This window comes from Chiloscyllium punctatum, chromosome 8, assembly GCF_047496795.1.
Source record: "Chiloscyllium punctatum isolate Juve2018m chromosome 8, sChiPun1.3, whole genome shotgun sequence".
Lineage (NCBI taxonomy): Eukaryota > Metazoa > Chordata > Chondrichthyes > Orectolobiformes > Hemiscylliidae > Chiloscyllium > Chiloscyllium punctatum.
In genome coordinates, this window is record NC_092746.1 from 79,735,568 (window position 1) to 79,760,181 (window position 24,614).

General features: G+C 41.5%; 1 protein-coding gene across 1 annotated transcript in view; it reads left to right on the plus strand.

Moving 5' to 3' along the window:
- mrc1a (mannose receptor, C type 1a) overlaps positions 1-24,614 on the plus strand; it is a 152,068-nt gene that overhangs the window by 19,492 nt on the left and 107,962 nt on the right. The window contains exons 4-5 of the mRNA XM_072575908.1: positions 17,536-17,700; positions 22,595-22,708. Coding sequence (XP_072432009.1) covers positions 17,536-17,700; positions 22,595-22,708 — 279 coding nt within the window. The remainder of the gene's footprint in view (positions 1-17,535; positions 17,701-22,594; positions 22,709-24,614) is intronic.

Sequence of the window (24,614 nt, forward strand, 5' to 3'; positions counted from 1 at the left end):
TTATTTCTGGCTAGTTTACTCTCATATTTTAACTTTTTCCCTTTTGAATCAACTTTTTGATAACATGTTACAGCTTTGCTTTGTGTGAGAGTGGTACTCTCAATTTCCTGATGTAGCGGCTGTGTGTGCTACTGTTCGAGCCAAATAGAGGAAGCTAGGGTATAGATCTAGATCATCTAATTCAATTACAAAGCAGGTTGGAAGGAGTGAGTGCTCTACCCCTGTTAGAATGCTCCTATAGTATCAAAGAAATGAATCCTATTTTTCAGCTGTTGATCCTTATAAGTTACAGCATTTAAGTGAGTAACCAAATATTTTTCCATGTACAACAAGGATTTCTGCCTCGAGGACTGATTCATTCTGTGTTCCAGATACATCCCCCCCACCAAGCACTGGGTGAAAAGAGTTGCCTTAGTTCCTCTCTAATCCTGTGATCAAATGTTTTACATTTATGTTCCTACTTATTGAGTGTTTTTGCTAAATGATATAACCGTTTACATTAAGTTAGCAAGACCGTTGATTGGTATATAATCTGCAATAAATCTCCTCTCAGCCTCCTTAGCTCCAAGGATCAAACACTAGCCAGAGTAACATTTTCTAGTTCTGCCAATGTTCCTCTCCACTGCATCTGCTCTATTGTGGTCACATCACTGACTAGAAGTTTAATTAATTATGGCCTAACTAGTGTTTTATATGTGTTGAGGATAATTACCTTGCTTTTGTCCATTCCTTGGTTAATAAAACTATATCAAATGCATTCTTAACTATGTTTTCTACCCGTGTTACTACTTTTCAGGCATCTTTGGGCATATACTTCTATGCCCTTCAACTCTTATATGCTTCGGGATGTCCCATCACTTCATCAAAGATCCTGATACAACACCTTCCAAACCCATGACCACTTCCATCTAGAAGTAGCAGATAGATCATAACATCATCGCGTGGAAGTTCCTCTCCAAACCAGTCACCATCCTGATTTGGAAATATATCACCATTCCTTCAGTGTCACTGGGTCAAAGTCCTGAACTTCCTGACTGAACAACATGTGGGTCAACCTACAGCACATGGATTGTAGTTGTTTAAGTAGTTCACCACCATCTTCTCAATAACAGACAATAAATGCTGGCCCAGCCAGTGATGCCCACATCCCACAAATCATAGAGTCATAGAGATGTACAGCATAGAAACAGACTCTGCGGCCCAACTCGTCCATGCCAACCAGGTATCCTAAATCAATCTAGTCCCATTAGCCAGCACTTGGCTCATATCCTTCTAAATCCTTCCTATTCACATACCCATCCTGATGTCTTTTGAATGTTGAAATTATACCAACCTCCACCACTTCCTCTGGCAGCTTATTCCATGCACACGCCAGCCTCTGCATGAAAAAGTTGCCCCTGAGGTCCATTTTCAATATTACCCCTCTCACCTTAAACCTATGCCTTCTAGTTCTGGACTCCCCACACCAGGGAAATGATCATATCTATTTACCCTATTCATGCTCCTCATGGTTTTATAAACTTCTATGAGGTCACCCCTCAGTCACCAATGCTCCAGAGAAAAGAACTCCAACTTATTCAGCCTCTCCCTATAACTCAAACCCTCCAATCCTGGCAACATCCTTGTAAATCCTTTCTGAACTGTTTCAAGTTTCACAACATTCTTCCGATAGGAGGGAGGTGAGAATTGCACACAATATTGCAAAAGTAGCCTAACCAATGGCTTGTACAGCGCAACATGACCTCCCAACTCCTATACTCAATGTGCTGACCAATAAAGGAAAGCTTACCAAACACCCTCTTCACTATCCGATTTACCTGTCACTCTACTTCGGAGGAGCTATGAACCCGCACTCCAAGGTCTCTTTGTTCAGCAACACTCATCAGGACCTTACCATCAAGTGCATTGATTTGCCTTTCCAAAATGCAGCACCTCGTATTTATCTAAATTTAACTCCATCTGCCACTCCTTGGCTCATTGGCCCATCTGATCAAGATCCCGTTGTACTCTGAGGTAATCTTCGCTATCCACTGCATCTCCAATTTTGTTATCATTCTGCAAAGTTACTAACTGTGCCTCCTATGTTCACATCCAAATAAGTTATATAAATGACAAAAAGCAGTGGACCCAGGTCACCAGTCTGAAAAGCAACCCTCCTCCACCACCTTCCATCTTCTATCTTTGCACCAGTTCTGCAGCCAGATAGCTATTTCTCCCTGTATTCCATGTGACCTAATCTTGCTGACCAGTTTACCATGAGAACCCTTGTCGATCACCTTACTGACATCCATGTACAAGACATCCACCACTTTGCCCTCATGAATCCTCTTTGTTACTTCTTCAAAGTAAAAAAAAACTTGTACAATACACATTATTTTCCTTTGGTTCACAGATGCATTACTTTCCATAAGAGCCAATGGGATATCATGTGCCAGTCCTTTTTTTTTATTACTGGCAGTTTACCACATTCTTCCTTATCATAAATTACAGGAATAATATTCTTATGATTTGCAAACTTCCCAATCATGTCCACTACAATTAAGTTTAAGTCATTGATATATATCATAAAAAGTAAATGATCTGGTACAAAATCCTTCGGAATCCTGCTGGAAACTGCCTTCTTATCACCATTACTTTTTGCTTCCTGCCACTGAACCCATTTTTCAGTCTAACTTTTATAGACTTTAACTTTCTGACCAATATGCCTTGTGGAATCTTGTCAAAAACAGTGCCAAAACACAGATAAATTAATTCAAATGTGCTTCCCTCATTCTTGTCACCATTTCAAAAAATTAAAGCATATTAGTCAGCCTCAACTTATCCTTGACAATTTCACACTGTTCTCCTTGATCAATCTGTGTATTTTTAAATTACCATTAGAACTGTCTCTGAGAATGTTCTTTTCTCAACAAATGCCTAGCGCCAAGCTTAGGCTGACTGATCTCTAATTGCTTAGTCTATTCCTTTATAACATGGTAGACACTAGCTGTCATTTGCTGTTATCTAGTCCTTTGACACTATGTTTGTTTCCAGGGAAGATTAGAGAATGATAGTCAAGCTTCCAACACTTCTTCCATTCTTCCATTAACAGTCTAGAATCTATTTCATATAGAGCTGGTAATTTATCACTTTTGAAACATGCTAATTCCTCTAATATTTATACTCTTGTCTCTTTTTCCCCATCCAATATTTTATTATTATTCTTTCCTAAAATGCATTCATGATCCCCTATTGTCTTTGTTGCTTCATTTCTAAACTGAGTTTCATCATAAATATCCTGTATCAAAGGAGACTTATGCATAGCACAAAGATTACTAAAAAAAAAGCTGAATGCACTGACATGCACATGGCATTGTTGTACAGGAAGCTTCCTCTTGACATCCACATCTGGACATTGTCTCGATGGTCTATTTTTCTGTCTTTCCCTTTGCAAACTTTCAGAGACACTGTTCTTGCGTGCAAAACATGATGATCTGTCAGCTTTATCTTCAAGCCAACATGAAAGGAGATGCAAAAATAAAAGCAAAATTCTACATCTATTAGAAAAGAACCCAGAAAATTCTGGAAAATGAAATTGGCATACCTGACAGCATCTGTAGAAAAAAAGAATTAATTAGGTACAACTCTTTTTTAAGTTTTCTAAGTGTGATGACTAAAACACCACCCCTATGGTGAGGATTGTGGAAAGAGAGAGACAGACAGACAGACAGAGAGACAGAGAAAAATGGCACAAGCTTTTGAGGTCATCACCTTGTTCTCCATCCATACATCCATACCTCCAATTGTCCCCAGATTGTGGCAACTTGAGTCTCCCACATCCCTCTCAAAACCTGGTAAGTAATTTGCCAAGGTTTCCCAGTTTAAAAAATAGTTACTTTTCTCATTTGCCAGGGATGGAGATGGCTGGGAGGGTAGCAAACTGAGGCCCTTAAGTGACCACTAGTTCACTATTTTAGATTCTCGATTGTTTGTGAGTCAAGGTAAATCTCCCATAGTACTTCCCAGTGGTGCTTAATTGCAGAAACTGTGAGAAGGGGTGAGTTTCTCTCTAAGGCCAACTCAAATCCTATTAATTCACTTTCTCTCCATCTTTCCCACCACCTCCAAAGTGGGAAAAATCACACCCTCATTTCAAGTCCAAGATACTCTTCCTTGTTGTAGCCATACGACATTCAGGAGTGAGAAGGTGGCAAAGTAGACAAAGTCCCTACTCTTTCATCTGACGTCATGTGGAATGTGTGCTTGCTGGTAGTGTTAAAGATTGCAACAGAAGAGCTAGGTCTTATATCAGCTCTTTCAGAAAAGGAGGAAAGGAAATAGGCAGGGATTCAGCATTGAAGGGAGCATTGCATTTAAATGAAAGAAAATAATGTTATTGATAAAGCAGTGTACTGCTGTTTCAGCAGCTGTTTAAGTTACAGAAGGTGTATGCTTAAATATAAAATCTTATTGGAGATGGTGAGATTTTCTGAAGATAAAAGTGTAGGAAACTCTACAACCATCTTCAAAGCTGCTTTGGTCATTGTCTCAGATGGAAAATGTTCCGAACAGTGTACAGGCCATCCAAATGAAAGATTTGTGGGCAGCACGGTGGCACAGTGGTTAGCGTTGCTGCCTCACAGCACCAGAGACTCGGGTTCAATTTCTGCCTCAGGCGACTGTCTGTGTGGAGTTTGCACATTCTCCCCGTGTCTGCGTGAATTTCCTCCGGGTGCTCCGGTTTCCTCCCACAGTCCAAAAATGTGCAGGTTAGGTGAATTGGTCATGCTAAATAGCCCGTAGAGTTAGGTGAAGGGGTAAATGTAGGGGAATGGGTCTGGGTGGGTTGTGCTTCAGCGGGTCGGTGTGGACTTGTTGGGCCAAAGGGCCTGTTTCCACACTGTAAGTAATCTAATTGATTTCTGAAAGGCAAATTATAGTGAAACTGGAAATTTTCTGGCAGAACTTTATAGCAAACAGTTTAATCTTGTAGAGATGGCTCCTGTATCCGTTCTTTCACAAAAAGTCAGCTGCAAAATAAAAAAAAACCTGGAAGTCATCGAGAAATAAAACAGCATCCTTGATTCATCAGCAGCAGCAATTGTCTCCAGTGTACCCAAGACTTTTTCCTTTCATTGTTCTGCAGAACTGCACCATAGCTGTATAATCTAGATACAGACAAGCCATGTTGTGTTCAGTAACAATTATCTGGTAGGAGAAAGTGACGACTGCAGATGTTGGAGATCAGTGTTGAAAGTGTTATGCTCTCTACATTGGGGAGACATGGAGACAGGAAACCCAAAGAATCCTTTCACATCCGACAGTAATTTACGTGTACCTCCACCAAAGTTATCTATGGTATCCGTTGCAGCTGATGTGGTCTACATCGGGGAGACAGGATGCCAACTTGCAGATCATTTCAGAGAACATGTCTGGGACACCTGCACCAACCAACTCCACCGCCTTGTGGCTGAATACTTCGACCCCCACTCCCCCTCCACCAACGACATGGAGGTCCTGGGCATCCTCCATCACCAAACCCTAACCACCCGATGCCTGGAGGAAAAATGCCTCATCTTCCACCTTGGAACTCGGCAACCACACAAGATTAGTATGGATTTCACCAGTTTCCTCATACCCCTTCACCCCCACCTTATCCCAGATCCAAAGCTCCAACTCGGCACTGCCCTCTTGACCTGTTCATTGCCTTGCCCATCTATCTGCTCTATCCTCCTCTCTGACCTATTACCTTCTCCCCCACCTTCATCTATCTATTGCATTCTCAGCTTCATTCCTCTCAGCCCCACTCCCTCCGAACTATCTCTTAGCACCTCAGCTCTCAAGCCGCATTCCTGATGAAGGGCTAGTGCCCGAAACATCGATTCTCCTGCTCCTCAGATGCTGCCTGATCTGCTGTGCTTTTCCAGTATCAAACTCTGGACAGCAATTATCTGGTTCCCAGATATGAATAATTAACAAGAAATGTAGAAAAGAGACCTGATACTTTTTATCACTGGTGCCTGTGAAAAATTCTGAACAGCATTGAATCATACCAGGACAACCTACAAATATGTTTTTCGTTTTCATGTCACCAATTCTGTCTTTCTTTGGACATTACACCAGAACATTGGTTTCCAGAGTGTCTAACCAAATGCATGAATTACCAACAGTGTTGAAATCATAAGTGAGTGTTCTACAAAATGCTACGGACCTCCCATATATAGGACTAGATGATTCAGCAGGAAGTGGCATTTCCATCAGAATAGGACTCATCCTACTATAGTAATGTCTCTAGTTGTAAGTTTGCTCGCTGAGCTTGTGGATATGTTCTCAGAGATTTTGTCACAATGTGAGGTAACATCTTAGAGTCATAGAGGTGTACAGCATGGAAACAGATAATTCAGTCCAACCCATGCATGCTGACCAGATATCTCAACCCAATTTAGACCCGCCGGCTATCACCTGGCCCATATCCCTTCAAACCCTTCCTATTGATATACCCATCCAGAGGCATTTTAAATGTTGCAAATGTACCAGCCTCCACCACTTCCTCTGTCAGCTCAGTCCACACACATACCACCCTCTGCGTGAAAATGTTGCCCCTTAGGTCTCTTTTATATTTTTCTCCTCTCACCCTAAACCTATGCCCTCTAGTACTGGACTCCCCGATCCCAGGGAAAAGACTTTATCTATTTATCCTATCCTATCCTTGTAAATCTTTTCTGAACCCTTTCAAGTTTCACAACATCTTTCTGACAGGAAGGAGACCAGAACCGCATGCAATATTCCAAAAGTGGTCTCACCAATGTCCTGTACAGCCACAACATGACCTCTCAACTCCTGTACTCAGCACTCTGACCAATAAAGCAAAGCATACTAAATGCCTTCTTCGCTATCCTATCTACCTGTGACTTCACTTTCGAGGAGCTATGAACCTGTACTCCAAGGTCTCTTTGTTCAGCAACACTCCCTAGGACATCACCATGAAGTGTATAAGTCCTGCTAAAATTTGCTTTCCCAAAATGCAGCACCTCACATTTATCTGAATTAAACTTCATCTGCCATTTCTCAGCCCATTAGCCCATCTGGTCCAGATCCTGTTGTAATCAGAGGTAACCCTCTTCGCTGTCCACTACACCTCCAATTTTGGTGTCATCTGCAAACTTACTAACGACACTTCTTATGCTCATATCCAAATCCTTTACATAAATGATGAAAAGTAGTGTCCCAGCACTGAGCCTTGTGGTACTCCACTGGTCACAGACCTCCAGTCTGAAAAACAACCCTCCATCACTACCCTCTGTCTTTTACCTTTGAGACAGTTCTGTATCCAAATGGCCAGTTCTCCCTGTATTCCATCAGATCTAACCTTGCTAACCAGTTTCCCGTGGGGAACCTTGTTGAATGCCTTACTGAACTCCATATAGATCACGTACACCGCTCTGCCCTTATCAATCCTCTTTGTTACTTCTTCAAAAAACTCAATCAAGTTTGTGAGACGTGATTTCCCATGCGCAAAGCCATGTTGACTATCCTTAATCAGTCCTTGCCTTTCTAAATACATGTACATCCTGTCCGTCAGGATTCCCTCCAACAACTTGCCCACCACCGACGTCAGGCTCACTGGTCTATAGTTCCCTGACTTGTCCTTACCAACTTTCTTAAACAGTGGTATCACATTAGCCAATCTCCCGGCACCTCCCCTGTGACTATCGTTGACACAAATATCTCAACAATGGGCACAGCAATCACTTCCCTAGCTTCCCACAGAGTTCTAGGGTGCACTTGACCAGGTCCTGGGGATTTATTTACTTTCATGCATTTCAAGACATCCAGCACTTCCTCCTCTGTAATATGGACATTTTTCAAAATGTTACCATCTATTTCGTTAAAAATCACACAACACCAGGTTATAGACCAACAGGTTTAATTGGAAGCACTAGCTTTCAGAGCACCGCTCCTTCATCAGGTGGTTGTGGAGGACACAATTGTAAGACACAGAATTTATAGCAAATGTTTACAGTGTGATGTAACTGAAATTATATGTTGAAAAATACCTTGATTGTTTGTTGAGTCTTTCATCTGTTCGAATACCATGATAGTTTCACTTCTTTCATGTGGAAATCACAAAACTTTTTTTAAAAGGTTACATTCTCAGGTTAACTGTAACAACTGGTGTTAGTCAGACAGTATGTTGAAGGTGTTAGCCCTCTGTGTTCTCTGTCAGTGCCATAATGTTTAGAGTGATTCTACTCTAAAAAGTGAGATAACAGAGTCTTACATGAATTCATGCAGTTTTTGAGCAAAGTGCAGTGGAACTCTGCAAATCCAAATTCACCCCACAAAATGTGTGTGTGTGTGTGTGTGTAGTGAGTGTAGAGTGTCTTAAGTCTGTGACGCAGTGCATGTGTGAGTGTGGGAGTGTGTGTGTCTGTAAGGGCGTGTGTGAGTGTCGGGATGCATGTCTGTATATACGTGTGTCCGTGTGTATGTACGTCTACAGGCGAGTGTGATTGTGTGTGTGCGCACGCATGTGTAGGAGTGTCTGTGTGTGTGTATAGTGCAATGGTGGTCAACTGTAGTGTGACATGAACCCAAGATCCCAGTTGAGGCCCTCCCTATGGGTACGGAACTTAGCTATCAGCTTCTGATTGGCCACTTTTCGCTGCTGCCTGTCCCAAAGTCCGTCTTGGAGGATGGTCACCTGAAGGTCTGAGGTCAAATGTCCTGGACTGCTGAGGTGTTCCCCAACTGTGAGGGAGCACTCCTGTCTGTTGATTGTTGTGCGGCGCCCATTCATCCGTTGCTGTAACCTTTGCTCGGTTTCCCCAATGTACCATGCCTCAGGGCATCCTTGCCTGCATCGTATAAGATAGCCGTTGGCTGAGTCACATGAGTACATGGTGGGAGGTGTCCCCACATGTGATGGTGGCATCCATGTCCACACTCTGACACATCTTGCAGCGCCTACCATGACAGGGTTGTATGGAGTTGTCCTGAAAGCCGGGCAGCTTGCTACAAACAATGATCTGAATGAGGTTTGATGGTTGTTTAAAGGCAAGCAGTGAAGATGAGGGAAAGGTCTTGACGAGGCATCTCCAAATCACGACTACTATCTATTTCCTACATTCTATATCTTCCATGTCCTTTTCCACAGTAAATACTGACACAAAATGCTTGTTTAGTATCTCCCTGATCTCTTGCGGCTCCACAGAAAGGCTGCCTTGCTGATCTTTGAAGGGCTCTATTCTCTCCCTAGTTACCCTTTTGTCCTTAACAGACTTGTAAAAACCCTTTGGATTTTCCTAACCTCTATTTACCAAAGTTACCTCATGTCCCCTTTTTGCCCTCCTGATTTCTCTCTTAAGTATACTCCTACTACCTTTATACTCTTCTAAGGATTCACTTGACCTATCCTGTCTATACCTTACATATGCTTCCTTCTTTTTCTTAACCAAACTTGCGTGAGCCTCTGGTGAAGCATTGGTGTTCTGTCCCACTTGCTATTTATCTGTCTCGATTTGTTGTGATGGGTGATATCATTTCCGGTTCTGTTTCTGAGAATTGTTAAATGGGGTCCAAATCTACATATTCGTTAATGGAGTCCTGGTTTGATTGCTAGGTCTCTAAGAATTTCCATGTGAGTCTTTGTTTAACCTGTCCCAGGATGGGTGCATTGTCCCAGTCGAACTGGTGTCCCTCTTCACCTGTGTACCTATGTTAGTATCATATACAAAATGCCCTGCAAGGACTGCAACAAACATTAAATTAGAAAAACTGGCAGGAAATTAGCCACCAGGATACATGAACACCAACTAGCCACCAAAAGACATGACTATCACTAATATCTATACATAAGGATGAGGAAAGGCACCACTTCGACTGGGACAACACAACCATCCTGGGACAAGTCAAACATGAGAATTCCTAGAAGCACGGCATTCCAACTGGAACTCTGTCAACAAACACATTGACTAGGATCCCATTTGCCACCCCCTGAGAAAAAGAACAGGAAATAACGTCACCAGAGGAAATGGCGTCACCACGTGAAATGGCATCACAACCCAAGGAAACCCAAGCACATAAATAGAAAGTGGGTTATATCACCAGTGCTTCATCTGGAAGCTCACTGATGATGTTACCTAGTAGGGTGACAAAACATCTGGAAATGAACCTTCCAGCTCAGCGAGCAAACCTACATCCAGAACCTCAGTCTGAGCTACAAGTCTTCTCAAAACTTGTTAGTAAGGGAGTTCTGAGAGGGATTAAAGAGCATAGGGAATGGAGTGGGCATATGAAGGGGAATGAGAGAGAATGGGTTATGAAAGGGGCTTGGGGGGCATGATAGGGTGAGGAGTGAACATAATCATAAGGCAGCAGCATGGAGTATATGCGGAGAGTTGATAGAGTATGGGGTGTGTGAGGGAATTGAGGGGAATGGAGGATGAGGCCAACAGTCATTCAGTAAACTGCGGGATGCCACAGTGTGTATGTGTCCTCTACCCTGCTGACCACAGCATCCACAGGCCTTCAACAGGGGATCAGCGGCCGTGACTGCAGCTCATTCTCAACTTTCTGAAGTGAAAGTTCATGCATTTTCCCTCAGCCTTCAGGAAGGTGATGACTGTGAAACAATCGTAGATTACCTTAAAACCCTATCTTGTTCACTAACACCTTATGGGTAAAGGAGCATTGCCACTCTTACCATTAGATCAGGAGACCTCAACATAGAGGAGCAGGATTAGGCCTGTTCCACCAATCGATCATGGCTGATATGTTTCTCAATCCTATTCTCTTGCCTTTTCCATATAACCCTTGATCCCCTTACTAATCAAGAACCTATCTACTCTATCTTAATTACGCTCAATGACTTGGCCTCCACAGCTTTCTACGACAATGTATTCCACAGACTACTCTCCAACTGAAGAAATTCCTCCTCATCTCAATTCTAAAAGGTCGTCACTTAACTCTGAGGCTGTGCCCATGGGTTCTTGTCTCTCTTACTTATGAAAATATCTTCTCAATGTCCACTCTATCCAGATCTCTATCCAGATTGAGCACAGACCCAGAGTTCTTAATGCTCCTCATATGACAAGCCCGTTAACCCCGGAATCATTCTTGTAAACTTCCTGTAGATCCCCTCCAATGCCAGTGCCTTCTTAATTAGAAACAGGGCCCTGTATTGGGCACCAGTAAGCTCTACATACCTGCTTTTGTATTCTAGCCTTCTCTCATAAAATGAATGCTAACATTGCATTTGCCTTCCTAAATGCCAACTAAACCTATATGTTAACCCGAAGACAATCCTGAACTAGGACTCCTATTTCCCTTTGTGCCTCAGACTTCTGAAGCCTTTCCCTATTCAGAAAATATTCTATGCCTCCATTCTTCCAAAGTGCATAACCTCACACATTCTCACATTGTATTCCATCTGCCACAACTTTGCCCACTTGCCTAGCCTGTCCAAGTCCTCCTGCAACTTCCCCGCCTTCCTCCGTGACTCCCTCATCAGGTCCACACCCCCCAACAACCCAACCTCCAGTCCCGGCACCTTCCCCTGCAACCGCAAGAAATGCAAAACTTGCGCCCACACCTCCCCCCCTTACTTCCCTCCAAGGCCCCAAGGGATCCTTCCATATCTGCCACAAATTCACCTGCACCTCCACTCACATCATTTACTGCATCCGCTGCACCCGATGTGGCCTCCTCTATATTGGGGAGACAGGCCGTCTACTTGCGGAACATTTCAGAGAACACCTCTGGGACACCTGGACCAACCAACCCAACCACCCCGTGGCTCAACACTTCAACTCCCCCTCCCACTCCGCCAAGGACATGCAGGTCCTTGGCCTCCTTCATCACCAGACCATGGCAACACGACGGCTGGAGGAAGAGCGCCTCATCTTCCGCCTAGTAACCCTCCAACCACAAGGGATGAACTCAGATTTCTCCAGTTTCCTCATTTCCCCTCCACCACCTTGTCTCAGTCCCAACCCTTGAACTCAGCACCACCTTCCTAACCTGCAATCTTCTTCCTGACCTCTCCGCCCCCACCCCCACTCCGGCCTACCACCCTCACCTTGACCTCCTCCCACCTATTGCATTTCCAACGCCCCTCCCCCAAGTCCCTCCTCCCTACCTTTTATCTTAGCCTGCTGGACACACTTTCCTCATTCCTGAAGAAGGGCTCATGCCCGAAACGTCGATTCTCCTGTTCCTTGGATGCTGCCTGACATGCTGCGCTTTTCCAACAATACATTTTCAGCTCTGATCCTCCAGCATCTGCAGTCCTCACTTTCTCCATAAAAATATGATACACTTGTATTAATGGACACATCTGAAAGCTCAGAGGAGAAAGTGAGGACTGCAGATGCTGGAGATCAGAGCTGAAAATGTGTTGCTGGAAAAGCGCAGCAGGTCAGGCAGCATCCAAGGAGCAGGAGAATCGACGTTTCGGGCATAAGCCCTTCTTCTCATTATTGTCTTCAGCCAATGATTCATGAATAGTTGCATAAAATTAGGATAATGTGAAATCACTCAGTCATCTGATTTCGTGTTCAGATTGATATCAGTTAACGCAAGCATTTCTTTTAGGTCTGCTATGTTGAAATATTTACTTTTGTGTAAACAAATTGCATTTTGCAAGTCAGCTGTTTTAATTGCTTACTTGAGTAGGTTAAATTGCTGATGGTATATCCTTTCTCATTGATTCAGGATTGTCTTCCTTTAGCAGCCATTGATAAGAGCTAAAATAATTAATGCAATGTTTATATAGCCAACTTGCTAGATTGCCTTAATGACCCATAAGTCGGTAATGGCTTATAACAACAAAACTGTGTTTGGCAAAATGTAATAGTGATGGAGTTGATGACAAGTGCAAAGGTAACTGTTCCATCGATGTCATCTGACTGTCCATAAGTTGTTTATTATAAGTTCTGAAACATTTTCAGTATTTTCTGCACTGTTAGTTTGAAACTAGTGAGCTTGTCCTTCCGACATGGCATGCTTGCAAAATACTCCAGGCAGCAAAAGGCTCACAGCTATCTAGATTTCCAAGAAGCTGACGGATTAGCACTCACTGGAGAAGGTCAGGCAGGAAGCTTCACTTGTGATGTGCTCAAAAAGATAAAGGTGTTACCCGAAACACTGAAACTGATCTTGGAGTGCACAAGCTCCAGATTTAAATCTCATCTGTGCTGTTGTGCTTCCAAACAAGTACTTGTGGAAGTCAAAGTTGATGATTCATTGAACTTTTTCACTTGCAGCCAGGTTAGGGACAAAATGAACTATGCAAAATATGTCCACTGTAAATTTGTTAAAAGGCAATTTTACCAATTTAATATTTATTAAAAACCAGAAAGAACTATCTATCAGTTAATTCAAAAACACTAATTTGCAATCACAAATGCACATTACAAGGCACATCAGCTTTAACTCTACCCAATGGGCTCTTTAGTAAATAATAATTTAGTAAGTCCACTTGCCTCTGGAAAGAAGGCCGTCAACATACATGGTACAGTCAGATATGCATACCCCAGGGATCGCCTGACCAAATCTCTCCGGCTAATGGGCAAGTGGCTGCCTTCACCTCTGCTGCAGAACCAGGGATTGCATTGAGACATAGCGGGAAGGTCAGAAAGTAAAACTAAATCTTTAGAGGCCACTTTGGTGGCACAGGTAACAAGTATCACACTTGCATGAATTTAAATGTATTTGTCCTACATTGTTTTGTTTGAATTTCTGTGTATGTCTAAATGTAACTGTGGTAGTGTGATGTCCAACCTCATGTCCACATAGTATGTTCAAAGGATCAACGCTGAGAGCCTGTTGCAGCATGGGGAAGTTTGAAAAACAATGTGTGCCTAGGGCTATAAGTTCTGCTAACATTATTGTGCCCCATTCTAAAACATCACTTTCTTTTTTGCTGACCTCTGTGTTCAGAAACGTTGATGTGAATGAAGTGATAAATGATGTGTGGGGCAGTGAAGTGTACAGTACATAGGGAAACAATGCATTAGGATCAGCCAGAATTAGGGAATACGCCATTCTGTGACACACACAGTGCATGGATTTATGTCTAACGTTTCTCTTTAAGAGTCCTCACATGGAAGGGTCCTGTAGCCTTCTCCCTCTCAAAATTAAAAATCACACAACACCAGGTTATAGTCCAACAGGTTTCATTGGAAGATAGTGATCGCCTGATGAAGGAGCGTCGCTTCGAAAGCTAGTGTGCTTCCAATTAAACCTGTTGGACTATAACCTGGTGCTGTGTGATTTTTAACTTTGTACACCCCAGTCCAACACCGGCATCTCCAAATCTCCCTCTCAATGTTGAGACACCCTGACCATTCCAGGTATGGTCACAGCCTTTTTCTATTCCATTATGTAATTTTGTATTCCCAGCATGATGGAAGGTGACAGATAGCACTCTTCAACCAGTAGCTTCCAGCCTTTGCTGTTATGTTTTGGTAATAATTTGAGCATCCAGATGTCCCTCCTGATAGGCCTTCCCCTGAATCCCACAGGCTTTGACCTCGCCCAGGTCCTCACTCTGCCTGTCTAAATGAGTATGAAGCTGTCCACTTTTCTCCCTAGCCTCTGACATATGAGGTGACCATGCCAGCTGTGGTCATACACACAGATATATATCATATATTCAAAGTGTGTGTGGTGTGTGTGTGTAAGAGAGAGAGTGAGAGAGAGAGATTCGACGGATCTGAGAGATGCCATTTTGGTTGTGAGAAGTTCGCAAATGTTGGATGCCAATATGTAAGAGGGCTGCACCCAGCTAGTGTCCATAGATCTTACCTGGAGACACTGTCTGATGCTGAATAATAATACCCACTCTAAATTTCTTGTCAAGAATGCTCAAAGTCTATCTTGTTTAATGCAATTGGTAAGATAGGAAGCTGCAAACTTAATGAGGTGAATTGCAGTGTTTATATGTCATTTAGCAAGCTGTAATCCCCTTAATCAACAACTTACCCTGCTTAGCAAGTAACATGTCTCACTGCTCACAAATGCAGAAAAAATGCAGCAAATTGCTCCCAATGGGCATCCCCGGATTTCTCATTCTGATTCGGCCACAAATCTCAATATTGCCTGCATCCCTCGGGATCCCATAAGATTCTGCCTTCGAACTGCGAAAACAATCTAAATAGTGGCATTCTTTACATTTGGGAACTTACAGCTTTCTGAATGCAGGCTCCATATAACTCTTTCCCATGTTGTCCCACTTTAACAAACTAATGGTCTCCGAAATTTGAAAGCAATTTCAACAAATATAAAAATGGTAAAGTTATTGGTTTTGCTGATCAATCAAGAGGCTCTTTCCTGCCACCCACCCTTGAGTTTCTGGGCAGTGAAGGTTAGTTTTCAGAATAGTTCCTCGTTACTGAAAGTGACAAATATCTGCTTCACCTTTAGCTAAAAAAAATTAATAGCAATTTTTTTTGTTTACCATTTAGTCACTTTGTATTAAATATTCAACACATAATACTAATTCTGCACGATATTATGCAATGCAATCAATAAATTGAAATTGTTTTGCAGTGGAAATATTTTGGAATTTGTCTATGCAATGTTACATTGCTTAAGATTAACGGAGTTTTAAAATCTGCAAACACGCATTATTCTTTTGTTCACTGACATTTCGTGCTGATTACCGATTGTATATTGCAATCACTTTATTTTCCTGTTTATAATACTTAGCACTTTACAAGTTTCTCCAAGAGATTGCAGTTTCCTTTCTTTCTTAATCTATGGCACAGCTTTCCTCCCTTTTAGGATCAGAGCAGCTTTAGTTGTTTGGAGACAGGAAGAGGAAAAGACTCCATTCATATTTTCTCAAACATATCCTACGTATCTTTATTCGCTATTTGCACCATTTTCTTCTTGGATGTAGAGGAAAGCCTATATTTTATGAAGTGTTGTTCCTTGCTTGATTTTGAAACAACAAAGACAGTATCAAGATAAACTGTGTATTGATGTACAAATGTATACTAATTTTCAGTGCAAGTGTAATTCGTCTAGCTATTGTTATTGGCAGGAAATGGTGGTGGAGGGGCTCAGTACTGAACTGAGTCAGGCCTTTCCCTCCAGGAAGTGAGATTGAACAGTAAAGAATGGACTTGGGCTAGCTGTTGTACTGTAAAGTAGAGAATAGTAGAGACCTGTGCAAATCATCTGCCCATCCTGTCACTGCAGAGTGTAATTATAATGTGAGGCTGTGTGTTCCTTATATCTTGGAAATGAGGCCTATCATTGCCAAAAAGTTTCATTCATAGACTCAGTATTAAAATGGTTTGCTCTGGCACTCTGAAATTCTTATATTAGAACCTATTCATAATCTATTTCAGTCAATTTTTAGAGGTTCTAATTAATTTGTAAGGCATGATATATACAAATATGAGTGATTGGTTCTGAAAGTCATATCATTCAACTGAGTACTCATTTTGTGCAAGGTTTCCGTCATCCATGTTTCCTTCTTCTCAGTTCACTTATGGAGTCTGTGATATCACTGGCAAAAAAACTACATTTTGTTGTTCATCCTTAATCCCACAAAATGCTGGTGCTTGACATTCTTAAATTACTGCAATCTACATGGTCTACATTCAAAGTGCTGTTAGGGAGGGAGCTCAGGATTTTGACCCAGAGAGAGTGCAGGCTGTTTGTAAAGAAGTTCCAATACATTGAACCAGTGACAGTGAAGGGATGGTAATATATTTGCAACTCAGGATGGAGTGTGACTTGAAGGGCTACCTGCAGGTTTTAGTGTTCCAAGCTACTCTTTGCAGTTCTGGTTGGTATATGACATGGGTTTAGAAAATGCTGCTGGAGAAGCCTTGGTGGGTTGCTGCAGTGTCTTTTACAGATGGCACAAACTGCTGACACCAAGTGATATTGAAGGAGGAATCTTTAAGGCGATGGTGGTTGGATGGTTTTATGTTTAACTGAACTGTCTTTAATCTCTATTCACAGTACATGAAGTATCAACCCAATTAACTTTTACGTTTGACCACTTGTGGAACATTGCACTGGAAGTAATGCATGCTCCATTTTAGTAACTCTCAATCATATTCTCATTCATTTCTGGAGGAAATATTTCATAAAGTCTTGCAACTTCCTCCAATTTTTCATGGTATGTGCATGCTGGCTGAAACATAAAAAATATCATAGACATATGGACTTAATATTTAATTAATTGTGGATGCAAATAGGTATGTGTTGCTTATTTATATACCAGAAGACATAGAGGTGCTGGTGTTGGACTAGGGTGGACAAAGTTAAAAATCACACAACACTAGATTATTGCCCAACAGGTCTATTTGGAAGCACTTGCTTTCAGAACGCTGCTTCTTCATCAGGTAGCCGATGCAGGAGTAGCGTTCTGAAAGCTATTCCATCCAAATAAACCTGTTAGACTATACTGTAACCTGGTGTTGTGTGATTTTTAACTTCATACCAGAAGAGACAGATTTTCTTTTACTTTACAGAAAAATTAAATAGTTTCTAGAGATACACAGATTTAATGGTAAAACCTGTCTGTTTTTATAGCCAGTAGCTGTGGTACTTTATGGAAGAAAGATCCTTTAACAGGCACCTGCTACCAAATCAACTATAATTCAGCTTTAACATGGCATGAAGCAAGAAGGAGTTGTCAGCAACAGAATTCAGACTTGCTGAGTGTGACAGAGCTGCATACACAGACATACCTCACAGGTAACAAATTATTGAACAAAAATGTTTTTCAAATGTTATTCTCAAGCAAAACAAAGATGCCATTACCCATGACTAGCAAGTTATTAATTTTTTTGATTTTTTGCTGCAGGAATGGTCTCAAAAGCATCTATTATTAGTTTGTGAAAACCAAATCTTTCCAATACCTATATTTTTAGGTTGTATATGTCAGTGCTATTTCTTGTTTGAACATGGAATATATTTATGTTTAGAGCATTTATTTGTGTTAAATGAGATTAAAAATATGAGAAATAAAGAACAAACATTTATTTCTAATTCTCAGACTGTAAGGATTGTTGCTGAGGCAACTGTTGTTACTCTAATCTTGGTGAGTTGCTGCATTGCATCCTGTTGATTGAACATACTGGACAAGTTTGAGCTCTGCAAAGACAGGCAGCATCAATAGGATGTTTAGCTCATATTTGAATCGGATTTCTAAAGAGGTCACTATCAGGTGGAGATGGTTGTGTCTATGCATGCTTATCTGTATAGATCCCAAATAGACTCTTGTCAAAGAATCATACAAGAAATTATTTGCAAAACTGAAAATATATAGATGTGAATCTACTTGTATCACATCATTTGATAACAGGTTCAGAGTTAGGAAATTCGGGAGACTTGCAATTAGTGGTATGTAACGAGGTAATGTTCCCTACTCACCTGTATTTGGGCCTCAACTTTCACCATGGCTATCAATGACTTGGATTCAGGAATGCATTCAAGTTTGTAGCTAAAAATAAGTTAGAAAGCAGAGCACGTTGTGTATTCCATCCTTATTCCAATTTATTTCCTTCTGATGTTTTCATCTATGGCTCTATTGCTTATAATTACCATAGAAAGAATGCAACAAAAGTTCACCAGAATAATTGTTAGAATAGCATATTGTTGTCATCTATGAAGGTATTGAGTCAACTGGGCCATTATTTATTAGAGTTTAAAAGAATGAGAGGGAGTCTCATGAAATGTGTAAAATTCCAACAGAGCCAGACAGACTGGTTGCAATGATAATGTTTCCCTATGAGGCCATGAGGCTCAGCACAAGGGGTCATGGTCTCAAGAAATGGGGTGGATCACTTAGGACTGAGTTGAGGAGAAATGTCTTTGCTCAGAGAGTGGTGCCAGGTCATTGTACATCTGTAACAAAAAAGATAGTTTTCTGGACACTAATGGTGACAAGGGTTTGGCATTGAGATAGAGGATGAATCATTGTTGTAGGATCGATGGGATGAATGGCCTACTGCTGCTCCTATTTTACAGTTTCTATGTTTATATATTTTAAGGTTTTAAACTTGACAATTGCAACAAAGTTTCAGTTGGCCCTTTACATTCTACCATCAATTAATGGGAACTCACCAATACTCTGCGCCAGTATCCTAACTTTCACAAAGTCTTCATCACCCATCACCCTGCACTCACTGACCAAATTGGCTCCTGAGTCAACAAATCATGACTCATCTTTGGCTTCAAATCCTTCCATGTTCTTTGATCTCCTTATTTTTGTAATCTCCTCTACTCCACAATTCCCTGAGATATCTGCACCTCTTCCAATTCTGGTCTCTTGTCCATCCCCAATTTTAGTTGAGCCCCCATCCTTGATGTCCATGCCTTCCACTGCCTATGCCCTATGTTCTGCAATTCCCTCCCAAAGACTTTTCTGCTTCTCCATCATTCTTTCCTACTTCTGAGTCAAATGTAGACAAGCAGGAGGCTGGAAGAAAACAGCAAGACAGGCAGCATCAGGAGGTGGAGAAGTTGACGTTTTGGGTGTAACCCTTCATCAGGACTGAGGGTGGGTGTAAGGGGAGCTGCAGATAAAGGGGGTGGCGGGCACAGGGTGGTGAACTGGGGATAGGTGAAGACAGTTGGAGGGTATGACCTGGTTGGTCAAGGGGAGGAATGAATCCAGTTGGTGGCAGGGAGCAGTGGAATGGAGGGGGAGGGGCTAGGAAGGGAGTCAGGGGATGGGGACAGAGGTTATTTGAAATTGGAGAACTCAATGTTGAGTCATCCGGGTTGTGGGGTGCTCAAGCAGCAGATAAAGTGTTGTTCCTCTGAGTCAAATGTAGCCACAATAAGTATCAGAGGAGATATCTATCAATCTCAGTTCTCAGCTGGAAGTCCTGCATTATCTTCTCCTTTGAAGAAAGAAGTTAAAAATCACAAAACACAGAGGCAGTGCCTTGAAAGCTAGTGCTTCCAAATTTCAAATGGACTATAACCTGGTGTTGTGTGCTTTTTAACTTTGTCCAAGCCAGTCCAACACTGGCACCTCCAAATCTTGAAGGAAGAAAGTAGAGGGTTCTGAGTCTGATAAGAGATTAGGTGAAAGGGAGAAGTAGTGGAGTGTGACTAAGACACTAAGATGTTAAAATGAAATGAAGACCTGTGTTGGCCTCATGCATTGGCTGTTCAGATAGTGATATGAAGTATCTACAGAGAGTGAGGAAAGAGTGATTCAGCAAGGGGTGCCACTTGAATGTTTTACAAGTTACATCCACATTTAGTTCGAAGGGAATGAGTATAAAAATAGGGAGGGCTTGCTAAAACTGTACAAGACATTAGTTGGACCACAGCTGAAATACTGTGAACAGTTGGTCCCCTTATATAAGCAATGATCTACTGTACTGGAGACAGGCCAGAGAAGGTTCACTGGTTGATGCCAAGTAGATGAGGATGTCTTTTAAAAAGTGGTGAGTAGATTGGGCCTGTGCTCATTGGAGATGCTAATTTCATAGCTTGGTTAAAATAAACTCACAATAAAGCCCATTCAACTGCAAACTGATTATGATCTCCCCTGTCCAAGGGAATAAATTGAATTAAAATCTACCTGTGTGTCTCATGATGGCTATTTGGTGAAAGGAATCTAATTACACATTCGTTTAGTTCTTAAATTTCCAACCATCATTTCTGTGTATATTTTACCAATTCCTTATAAATAATGTGAGGAAGTTTCCTTAATAAAAAGAACATGCATTTATACAGTGTCTTTTATGACCTCTAGAGGTATCATATTGTTTTGCATCCAATGAAGTATTATTGAAATGTAATTATTTCTCTTTGAAATTCATCTACTTAGCTTGTATGTTTTGGTGGCAAGTCATGGGTATTACGAATTGCATATTTTACAGTTAATAATTTGCACACAGTATCGAAATTAAAAAAAACAAAACCACTTATTTAGTTAAATAATATGCAGCCCAGAACTCTTGCTGTTAATTTAGTGTGCACTATTTGATAAGTTTCCGCACAACAGATCTGTGAACAAAGTTAGACCATAGAAGAGAGTCGTAGAGTCATAGAGTCCTACAGCACGGAGATAGGCTCTTTGGCCCAAACTGGTCCATGCCGACCAAAATGTCCACAAATCCCCCCACTTGGCCCACATTCTTTTAAACTTTTCCTATCCATGTATTTGTCCAGATGCCTTTTCAATTTTGTTAATGTACACACCTCAACCACTTCTGTTAGCATCTTATTCTACATGCATACCACCCTCTGTGTCAAGAAAAAGTCCCTCAGGTTCCCTTTTATTTTTACCTCTCTAACCTTAAATTGATGCCCTCTCGTCCCCGATTCCCCAACCCTGGGAAAAAATCTGAGCAACATTCACCCTAATTGGTGTTAGGTTCTATGCTGTTTCTCATATATAGCCTAATGACCTAGACTTAAAAATTTGTTTCAGTCCAAAACTTGGAAGTATTGTTAACTCTAAGGAGTATCATGTAGAAACTTCAAAAACACATTGGCAAAATGAAGGAATAGGCAAGTGGTAGATAGAGTATTGCATCCAGTTCTGGGCATCACATTTCAGGGAGGCTGTGAAGAAACTGGGGAGAGTGCAGGATAGATACACTGGAATGGTTGAAAGGAAAAAGAACTCAAGTTACATAGATAGATTGGAAAGGTTGGGGAACCTTTCCTTGGGGAAAAGAAGGTTGAGAGGGGATTTGATAGATTCAAAACCATGTGGAGTATAAGCAGAGTAGATGGGAAAAACTACATCCATTGGTGGAAGAATCAAGAACAAGGGATCCCTGAAGTAATGACAACATAGGAAAAAGCTTTTTAACATCGTCAATGGTAAGGATCTGGAATGCCTTAAAGTGTGATGGTGGTGGCTTCACTAAAGGCAACCAAGGGGAAAGTGGGTCATCTGAAAAAGAATAACTTGTGCATCTGAGGAGAGGAGGTCTGGCAGTAACACTTTCACCTTTGGAAAGCCTGTACAGAATGGGCTTAATGACTTCCTTTTGTTTTGTAATCATTCTGTGATTCTCTGTATCCAATTCTGGGCATTTGCAATGCTAAAAGCTCAAATGTCCCAATATTGATGACACCAACTTCCTTAAGATTTTGGCAGCAAGTTTCATTTCATGAAATTGCTTCCAGCCAACTTCCAATGACCTGTGACCTCACTTATTGGATTGCTGTTGACCCTTCTGTGTCTCCTGTCATGTTGAGCTTGGCCCTTGTCACTGTCATTCTTCTATGTGCCATTTCTTCTTAGCTTTGGGTTAGTTAATACTAATTGAAGCTGTTCTTCTTTCCTCTGCAGTTCTATGTGTTAAGATCTACCACTTGGTTACAACTCTGAGAGTTCGTGTAAACGTTTGTTATTTCCTGTTTTCAGCTTTGTTTGAGGGATATAAATTTCAATGCACACATAACTGTGTTGTTCGTTAAGGAAATGTATTCAATTTCACTGTAATACTAATAATCAATTATTTCTTCCTTAGGCTGCTACAGGCCCTACTTTGACTAAGGTTCTAACTCTGCAGACTCTCACCTTGTTTTAGGAAATCAATTGTCCCAAAACATGAGAATAAGATGATGTTATTAGTAACTGTTCTGAGCAATGCATTTATTTTTCATTTAGGACTGATGAATAATATTGGGACATCACTTTGGATAGGACTAAATAGCCTGGATCTTGATAGAGGTTGGCAATGGAGTGATCAAAGTCCCTTCAGATACTTGAATTGGGCTCCTGGTAAGTAATTGAAATGTTTCAGTACGTAACAAAATGGAAATAAAAATAATAACTAATTCTTGAGCTGATTGCCTGTGCCCTAGAATTCTTGGGTTCCAACGTCACAAATTCATACTGAGCATCACTAGATTTGCGCACCATATCAATTAGATCACAAGTCTTGGTTTGGATTAGCACCATTTGTGGACACACAGGTAAGTTGATATTTCAGAACAAGCAGCGTGCAATGAAATTTGAACATAAGGGTATGTGGATTTTAAGGTGGGTGGGTTAGGGGATTTTGGTAAACTATTACCATTTACCATAATTATTCATCTGCAACAGAACACAACTTCTGGAAGTTGGACATGTGAACAAATCTACTGTCTAAACCTGCCACCCAATTCCTAAGCATCTGTAACCTTCTGCTCCCCACCTACTCATGCATCTGTCCAGACGCATCTTAATTGAATCTACCGTGCCTGCCTCCACCACCTCTGCTGGCAATGCATTCCAGATGCCTACCACCCTCTGTGTGAAGTACTTGCCGTGTCCATCCCCCTTAAAATTTCCACCTCTCACCTTGAAAGCGTGACCTCTCATTATTGAATCCTTCACCCTGGGAAAAAGCTTGTCTCTATTCACCCTGTCTATATCCTTCATGATTTTGTAAACCCCCAATCAGATCCCCCCCTCAATCTCCTTTTTTCTAATGAAAATAAACCTAACCTACTCAACCTCTCTTCATAGCTAACACCTTCCATACCAGGCAACATCCTCATAAACCTTCTCTGCACCCTCTCCAAAGCGTCCACATCCTTTTGGTAATGTGGCACCCAGAACTGTACACAGTATTCTAAATGTGGCTGAACCAATGTCTTGCACAATTTTCACATTACTTGCTCGCACTTATACTCAATACCACATCCAATGAAGGCAAGCATACTATATGCCTTCTTGATCACTCTATCCACCTGTGCAGCAACCTTCAGGGTACAATGGACCTGCACTCCCAGATCTCTCTGCCCATCAACTTTTCCCAAGATCCTTCCAATCATTGTATAATTTGCCCTAGAATTAGTTTTGCCTAAATGTATCACCTCACATTTGTCTGGATTGAAATCCATCTGCCACTTTTCTGCCCAACTCTCCAGTCTATCTATATCCTCCTGTATTCTTTGACAGTCCCTTATGCTTTCTGCTACTCCAACAATCTTCGTGTCATCTGCAAACTTGCTGATCATACCAACAGTGCCCTCTTCCAGATCAGAGTAGAGTGTGTAGAGTGATATGGAAATCCTGGAGTTTTGGTCTGTCATTCATGGTTCAGATAGAGGCTGTGATCTGCTGCACTCTTCCCCAGACCTGCAAATTATTGAAATCAGTGCAAATTTTAACATGCCCATCACATACCCTTATTAAAATTCATAAAATGTTATAACTTGTCCAATCGTCGTTTCAGCAGTGCTGAGATCAATCACATTTGAGAAACAACAAAATGGCTCTGAAAAATTAATTTTATGTTCATGGAGTGTCGTTACAAAATTGACTTATTAATCAGTTCATCACTTTGCAAGTCAGCTCATTAACAGCTGACAGGTGACCAAGGTCAAGTATCTTTAAGAGACAAAAGAAACTGCAGATGCTGGAATTCAAAGTAGACAGGCAGGAGGCTGGAAGAACACAGCATCAGGAGGTTATGAAGTCTACATTATGGATATAATCCTTCTTCAGGTCTGGGGGAACCTGCAGATAAAGGGGGTGGCAGGGGCAGGGTGGTGAAGTAGGGATAAGTGAAGACAGGTAGTGGGTACGACCTGGTTGCTCAATGGGAGAAATGAATCCGCTAGGTGACAGGGAGCAGTGAAAGGAAAGGGGAAGAGCTGGGAAGGGAGTCAGGGGATGGGAACGGGAGGTTATTTGAAAT